Genomic DNA, 8,303 nt, shown 5'->3' on the forward strand with positions numbered 1-8,303 from the left:
CCCCCCAACTCTCCCAGCCTGTCCTCCCAGCAGAGGGGCTCCAGCCCTCCCAGCAGCTCCGGGGCCTCCTCTGGCCCCGCTCCACCAGGTCCATGTCTCTCCTGTGCTGAGGCCCCCGAGCTGGAGGCAGCACTGCAGGGGGGTCTCCCCAGAGCAGAGCGCAGCAGAGGGGCACAGTCCCCCCTCGCCCTGCTGGCCACGCTGCTGGGGATGCAGCCCGGGGTGCCGGGGGCTCGCTGGGCTGCCAGCGCACATTGCCCTAGCACGAACATCGGAGAAACCCACCCGAATTACCAGCAGAGCAAAGCCAGACGTTCAGAGACAGGCTGCTCACCTCCCTGACCCATTCCTCCATCTCCCGTGCTGTGATGGCTCAGGAACGCATTACACGCAAGCTCTCTGCCTGCAGTCCCCGCGACATGCAGCGACGCATGCCCATCGTCATCGGGGCGTGCAGGCTCAGAGCTCAGCCCAGGGAACGGTCGCCGTGCCCGGCTCACAGCCAGCATCTGGTTTTTTGGTCCCACGAGCTGACAGCAGGACTAGTGCTGCTGCTAACACGCTGCAACCAAAACTCACAGGCTTGCTGCAATGCCACACTCTGCAAAGATGCAGAGTGGCAGACAGGCGCTCCCCGGGGGTGACTGCCGCTCGGGGAGCCGTCGTCTGAGGTGCAGTGCTGGGGGAAGAGATGCAGGGGCTTGGAGTTCTTGCACGCACCAAAAAAAAAAAAACAACAAAAAACCACCACCACAAAAAAAAAGACAAGCCAAAAAAGATTGAAATAAATGAAGGAAACTGCAGGAGAGCTGCCAAGGAGTGACGGCTGAGCTCCCGTTATCCCCGAATCACCAGAGATAACAGATTACTTCCCGGAGAGAGGGGAACCCCAGGATCTCCAAAAGTCCCTTTCATAGGGAATCGTGCAGCCAAACAAGTGCTGGAAGCTTCTCTTCCAGGTCTCTGAAATAAGCCAGCAGGGGACGGCCTCGGTGAATTGCCGGAAGGGGACAATAAACAGCCGCGATGGAGCAGGAGCCTGAGCAAAGCGCTCTCTGCATCTGTGCGAGCAGACCCCATGCTCAGCACCGGCGCTGCCCTGTACGCCCCCTCCGGAGGGACTCCCTCCCAGCCCTCGCCAGCTTCCCAGCCCTGCCATAAGGGCACACGCTTCCGAGAGCTTCCCCTGAAGGTCTCCGCTTTGCAAAACAATCGCCTTCCTGTGGCAACACAGCCCAGGGAGCCCTGGGGACCCTTCCCCATATAGTACCGGAGACTGTGAGGGTCGGACTGGGGATCAGTTGGGCGAGACGCAGCCCCGAGGAGCAAAGGACAGAGGTCCAGGGTGCCCCGAGACCCAGGTGGAGCCGAGCCGAGCGTACAAGAGGCACCCGCGCGCAGAAGCAGCTTTCACATACGGACTTGCAAAGCCGAATGTCCTCCCTGCCCACCTGCGGCAGTGCCGGTGCCCACGGTCCGGCACTCAAGCCACGAACCAGCGCGGCAGCAAAGCTGCAGCCGGGCGATGGAGCCAGAAGCCCCCGGCTGGACCCTCTGCGTGACCAGAGAGTCCCTGAGCCCACCGGCCCCCTCACAGAGAACAAGACCCACAGCAGCCTGCTCAGTCCAGCGATTCCTGAGGGAAAGGGATAATGCAACACCCGCTGCCGGCAGCTGTTCCCAGTTTGCCAGACCAGCAGGTTCCCAGTTCCCCAGCACAGAGAAGCCAATTTCAGCTCAGGAACAGGTATCCTCAGGCAAGGAGAAGGGGCCAGCAAACCCGACCCACGGGGACACTAATGGGGAAGTTTTCAAACATCAGCTCTAAGTGAAAACCAGAAAATCTGATATTAAAAGATTCCTCCACACTTTGTTTTGGTAAACCATAAGTTTTGGTGACCGCATTTCCCAGTTTCACCCGGCTAACTTCTTTAGCATCCGGTCACGGTTATTTCACAAGTGAGCGACAGCCGAAGCCCTCCACCGCCAGCCGAGAGCCCCCTCCCCAGCACCCAGCGCGGCACAGAGAGAAGAAAGGAAAGTTTCTGTACCTCGGGACTTACTGTGTGTTTCTTAGTCATTCTCCAGAGGATGCACGTCAGGAGCATGTGGCCCAGAGCCGACGTGATAAAGACGATGAAGGCATTTTCATGGATTGCTGAATCAACAAAACAACAGGTTTCCTGTTAAATCTGAGCCAAGAGCACACGGGGAGCGCGGGGCAGGCTTTGGGAGGGTAAAGGACGGCTTTCTGCGGGATGCGGTCCTGCTGGGAGTCCCAGCAGCTGGGAGATGCCGTGCCCCCAGCACCAGCAGCGGTTCGGGGGCCAGGGTCTTCGCAGGGGACAGGCACAGCAGAGCTCCGCACCCCCTGCGCCCACGCAGAGAAGGGGCAGGGGGATTTGAGGACAAAGCTGCTCATGCATGTCTCGTGGCTCCCAGTAAAGCCCGGGGCTGGAGTGGGACGCAAGCTGCTGGAAGACTTATCCCAAAGGTGCCAGGAGGGTGTTTATGTGCGCTGGCACCCCGTCCAAGAGTCTCCATTGCTTCACACGGCTGTAAACACTCAGGCACCCTTGAGAGCAGCTCAGCATCAACGCTATTGTTCTGGGGACGGGGATACCGAGGCACAGAGGGTGGTTTGCAGCGAGCCTGTCCATGATCCAGAAAGGGCCATCTTCTGGCCTCCTGCATTATGTGCCTGCCAATTAACAGTTGTGATCACCCTCATCCCCAGCACCAAGGCAATCTCGTGTGTCGCTGAAGCAGCGCAGATTTAGGGTCAGGCTGGAAATGCAGCTGGAGGAACACTAAGACAGAGCAGCTCACGAAACCCCAAAGCCACACACAAAGCCCACACAACTTCAGGTGAGTTATTTTCAAATGAATGCTTCTATTTAAAAGAATTTCCCAGCCTCTTCTCCAGGAACTCACCCACGGGCTGAATTCCCAACCACCTGAACGTAAGAAATTATCCTCCCTGCTTCTCTCGATTCCAGGGGAAGGTAAAGGCAGCTGTTGGAGGTCAAGACGTGAGCCGTGTCCTGCAGAGATGATCAACCTGAGCCCGTTTCTCATCTCAGCACGGCAGCTAAGGTCTGAAGCTTTCCCCACAAACCTGAGATTAGTCTGTAATAAGGATCTGAGAAAACTGGGTTAGCCTCAGCTCTCCGTGTGGCTTTTGCCCAGCCGCTCTGCCAAACTTGTCTCCTCCTCGCAAAGCTCTGCACAAGCTGGGCAGAGCCGTCAGCCGTGAAACGAGGCACAGGCAGAGCCATTCGGGTGACAACGTGCTTTGAGGTATCCAAACCCCAAAAGAGCATCTGAATTTCTAAGCCCTGATGTATCAGGGAAGCCCCATGGGCAGGTCGGTCTGCAGTCCCCTGCCGTGGTAGGGGCAGCTGGGGACACCGGCAGGTAGGGTGGCAGCGGGGTGCCTCGCCGTGGGGGACAGGGAGTGCTGGCGGGAGATGGGGAAGGTGAGCTGGACAGGAACATCCCCTAGACCACAGATCTCCATCAGCTGGACGTTCGCGTCCAGCCATCCCAGGTCACCAGGCTCCGCTACAGACCTCCATCCTCACCCGAAAGGCTGGGGAGGTCCTTGGACACCGTTCATGACACCGCAGCTCTGAAGCCACCAGGCGAAGGCCCAGTGGAAGCCAGTGAGTACCCAAAGGGCGGGATGCTTCTTCAGACCGGCAGCCGGTGTGCCAGTGACAGGCCCCAGCATGGACTGCTCTGGGCACGGCGCCTGAGCGACGAGCAGGTGAGCAGAAAGGCAATAACCACTGCACTGTGAGAGGCAGAAGCATCTGTGGGCAGGAAAATAAGCAGCATGCGCAGAGAGCGGTCAGCTGCTGGGGCTCACGCGCTTGTCGGCTGCTGTTCGGACAGCCTGCCGCTTTGGTGTGCTAGCTGCAACGTCTCCAAACACCCACGCTGAGAGGGAATCCGCTCAGCGCCTGCACTGCTCTGCGCTCCCAGTGCAACGCCCTGCTCCGATGGCAGCAGTGCGCTGGAGGGAGCCTCAGAAATCATCCACCTGGTCCTCTGCACTGGGGCTGGACCCCTCAACCCCACAGGCGCGTTCCCGGCTTTCTTGGAGGGCTCTGGTGGCCATAGCCCGTTTCCAGTTCGTTGCTCTATGCAGTCGCAAGGCTTCCAGATCCACACCGCATCTGCCTTTCGAGTGCTTGTTTTCCTCACCCATCGCAAGTAGGAAGATACTCTCAGCACAAAGTCAGCTGCATCCCCGCCTCCCTAGCTGCGAGGGGACAAACCCCCTTCTTCAACCACCCCTCCCCAGCACCGCTCCAAACCTCCTCAGAGCTCTGGCCTGGCCTCTCCCTTTGCGAGACTTTGTGACTACATCCTCCAGTGCGGTCCTACAGCCGGACGCAATATCCACCATCATCACCCTCAGACTGTGCGCAGGGACAACAGACACACAACTCTCCTGCTGACAAGTCCCAGAAGTGGGTTTGTTTCCGCCGCAACAGCACCACCTTGCTGGCTCATGGATTTGAGTCCTCTGAAGTCAACCCCCAGCGCCTCCTCCAGATCTCGGCATTAAACAGTGGCTGGATATCATCACTGGCACTTAACTTCAGTTCAGATGAGACCACGGGAGAGAAGGGCATTCCCCAGCCTAGCAGGACTATTTTCCACGCACTGATTTAGCCTGAAAAATTCTGATTTTGTTTTCATGTCAACATAGGAAATTTTACCAAAGCAGTTTTGTGGGAGGGTACTTAAAACACAGCTGGAACAGAGCGTGGGCTGGAAGCCAGCTCAGAGCCAAAGCCAAAGCTCAGCAGTGGAGACAGAGAGGACAGCAGGGATGAGCGCTAACCTGCCCTTGCGCAGCCGCGGTGGGGCGCGTCAAGCATGGCCTCGGCACACGCGTGGGAACCAAGCCCTGAAGTCTGACCCTAGGCTGGATAAAAAAAATTCAGCCTATGGTTTCAGCCAATTATCAGCAACCAAGAATTTTGGGAAGAGCGCAGCTATTTGCACATTATGGACATAACTTTGCTCTATAAATACTGATTTTAATAGAACTACTTCTTTTTTATTTTTAAAAAATTTACTGTTTTTTTCCCTCCAAACTGACTGCTTCCAAAACACTGGCGTGAAGCGGAGCTCTGCAAAGCCTTGGCAGCTGCGAGGAAGACCCCCGGCACGACGGTCAGCGCGGAGCATGGGAGGAGACACCTACCATAGTTTTCAGATGAGGACACATACGTCAGAATAAGCAGAGCGAAGTTTTCGAGCAGGTTGAGCAGCAGGTTGAAGTGGCACAAGCGCAGGTAGCGAGGGTGCGAGCAGTGGCAGCTCTGGTAGTGGTTCCAGTAGGCGACGGCCACCAGGAAGCGGGGAGCCGAGTGGAGGCCGATGCAGAGGCGCCCGACGTAACGCCGGGGGGTCTCGGCTCCGATAGCAGCACTGATGGAGGGGAGGTAGTTAGGGACCTGCAAGAGAGACAGCGGCTCGTGGGGAGAGGCATAGGGAGTGTGCCATATTGTCAGATTTATAGCTCTCCAAGGCTCTAAAACTGTTGTGTTTTGTTTTGTTTTTTTTTTTTCCCCTAAATAACTTCATTCCTATTTCAAAAGCCAGGGAACGTAACACGGCAGCAACCCTGTTCATCCCCCAGGACCATGCAGCCCCCAGCCCTGCTGGGACAGCATCCAGGCACTGGGGTGCCCTGCTCAGGGTCTGGCTCAGGTTTCTTTGCTTTACACTTTTGACCCTTTACTTAGTTGTGATCCCCAACGTGTTCTCTGCCCCCAGGTTTGGGGAGAGAGGAGAGGAGGGTGCACAGTTTTGTTAGCCCAGCTCTAATGGAGAGAGCTGATAGCAACAGCAGGCAAAGGTAAGGTTCAGGGATGAACATAAAAGCAGGAAAACCATCAATACAGCCCCAGAATAAACTCCCGACATCAAGAGTTTCACAGCTTGGGGACTTCCCGAGCCAGCTGTGATCCCTACACAACAGGTAATCCACTCTTCCATGACCCTGCTCAGTCTCCCCTGGAGACCACACAGAACTGTGCATCCCCAGTGCCTTGTGGAGAGCTGTTCCCCAGATCGGCTCCTCTCTGCTTGAGGAACCAGCTCTTTGGTGGTTGCCTTGAACCCGCCACCTCCATACGACATCCCCTACTCCTCACACTGGCAGAGGGGTGCAGTGCCTTCCTGCCTGCCGGCTCCAGGCCAGCCACAGGTCTCTGCTCCACTTCTTCCTGCTCTCAGCCCATCATCTCTTCCCATGCGCAGCTGAAGTGCCCTCGCTTCACCACCCCAGGAACAGGAGCTGCGTGACACCTCTGAGTGTCACAGAATCAATGGTCAGGATTGGAAGGAACCTCTGGAGCTCCCCCATCCCACCCCCCGCCAGAGCAGGGGCACCTCCAGCAGTGGCACAGGACGGCGTCCAGGCGGGTTTGGGATGGCTCCAGAGGGGGAGACTCCCCCACCTCTCTGGGCAGCCTGTGCCACTGCTCTGCCGCCCTCACAGCAGAGAAGGCCCTCCTCAGGTGGAGATGGAACTGCCCATGGTCACCTTTGTGCCCGGTCCCTCTTGTCCTCTCACTGGGCACCACTGGAAACAGACTGTCCCCATCCCCCGGCACCCTCCCTTGAAGTAGCAGCCCTGTCCCATACACCCGAGTCACGAGGAGGGGACACAACTGCACACTGGGTGTGCAAATCAAACTGCCCTGGCATGTCGTTGTTCCGTCATCCCCCCAACAGCCTGTGTGACCCTCCCTGCTCCAGGATCTCGGCATCGCCATCAGCCTGTGTCAGCCCACTGTGCATGGGCATGAGGAACAACACAGACCTCAAAGCCCTGTGGTCACCTCCTGCCGCTGAGAGAATGACCACCTACTCCTGCCCTCTGTTCCCAGCTTGTAATCAGCTGCTTATCCACGCTTGTGCCTCAAACCAGGACACGTGGCTGCTTGAAAACCCTGGGGAGGAAGCCGATCTCATGCCTTTTGGAAATCCAGATGGTCCCTCTCAACCTGTGTTCCCCAGGCACGTGCTTGTAATTCCTCTGAAGAACTCCAGTAGATCTGAGGGGCAGCAATCCCTTTTATAAAAGCTGGGCTAACTCTTCCATGAGACAGTATACTTGCCTGTAGTTTCACCAGATTTATTCCTTATCATAATCATCACCAACGTACTCAGCACAAACATCAGCCTGACCAGTCTGTATTTCCGTCGGTCCCTTTTAAAAAGCCAAAGCCTCAGCTGCCAGTCCTGAGGCATCACAAGTACAATAAAATAAAGCAGCTTGATCGAGAGCCTGTAACACATCTGGCGGGAAAGCCCAGAAGAAGAGAGGAGCCCTGCCAACCCACCAGCTGCCCCAGCTGAGCAGCCGTGACCTTGGAGGACTTTGCATTTTGCTGTGAGAGTTGCTTACCCCGCAGTGGGTCGCTGTCGTCTCCTGGAAATGGAACAGCAGAGACCAGATCACACAGAAAAGGAAACCAAAGAGCGGGCAAAACACAGTCCCAACGGCCAGCGTGGTAAAACGGAGCCGGAAGAGAATCCCATCTCGATCCAGGGGCAGCGGTACCTGTAACATCTTGATGGACCTGAAAACAACAGGCAAATGTTTGACAGGGATTGTCCATCCTCCCGCGAGGTCCAGCCCCAAACAGCCCTGGGCAGGGGTGCACACCCAGGGCTGGCCGAGGAACCTGGGCAGAGGCAGCCTCTCACACCCGCCTTTAACAGCTGTGCAGCCCTACGGCAGGTAGCCAAAAGCACTGTTCTGGAGACACAGGAAGCCCGAGACTCACGTACAACAGCGAGCAGGGCCAGAGCAGCAGCCCGCACGCAGCAGGGAGGAGCGGGCAGTGGGACGTGAGGGCAGCAGGATGTCCGCACTGTGCTGCGGACCACGAGAGCGATCTGGCTGGAAAGGCACGTGAGCTCTTTTCGGCGGCGTTCATCTATCCAGACCATTCCTGGGCTGCGCTCAGAGCCGCTGCACAGGACAGCGCTGACATGGCAAGGGCGCCGCGTGCTGCGGCTCCCCCATCGCATCCCCAACCACCCACGGCACCATCCTCACTCCGCTGCCACCGCACCATGGCCCTGCATCCAGCACCGTCCCAGCCGAGCCCTCAGCACCTTTACAGGCAAGACTCCGGCTGCAGGATCAGGACCTTGCAAGCCCCACACGTTGCACAACAATAAAGCCCTTGCTTATCAGGTTAGGCAAGCTGGGATGAGTGGTTTATCAAGCCCAGCAGCTCGCCTCCAGCTCGGCTCTCCACCAGCTC

At 57.4% G+C, this 8,303-nt stretch overlaps 1 protein-coding gene across 2 annotated transcripts in view; it reads right to left on the reverse strand.

Moving 5' to 3' along the window:
- PGAP2 (post-GPI attachment to proteins 2) overlaps positions 1 to 7,961 on the reverse strand; it is a 31,708-nt gene extending 23,747 nt beyond the window's left edge. The window contains exons 1-4 of one of the 2 annotated variants that reach the window (XM_009889396.1): positions 7,944 to 7,961; positions 7,436 to 7,600; positions 5,222 to 5,474; positions 2,052 to 2,158 (exon numbers count right to left, since the gene is read on the reverse strand). In XM_009889396.1, coding sequence (XP_009887698.1) covers positions 2,052 to 2,158; positions 5,222 to 5,474; positions 7,436 to 7,600 — 525 coding nt within the window. In that variant the 5' untranslated portion in view covers positions 7,944 to 7,961. Of the gene's footprint in view, positions 1 to 2,051; positions 2,159 to 5,221; positions 5,475 to 7,435; positions 7,608 to 7,943 lie in introns of those variants that run through there. The other variant, XM_009889395.1, reaches the window with a different exon arrangement.
- Between the last annotated feature and the right edge of the window lie 342 nt (positions 7,962 to 8,303).

This window comes from Charadrius vociferus, unplaced genomic scaffold (genome assembly GCF_000708025.1).
Source record: "Charadrius vociferus isolate BGI_N301 unplaced genomic scaffold, ASM70802v2 scaffold867, whole genome shotgun sequence".
Taxonomy (NCBI): domain Eukaryota; kingdom Metazoa; phylum Chordata; class Aves; order Charadriiformes; family Charadriidae; genus Charadrius; species Charadrius vociferus.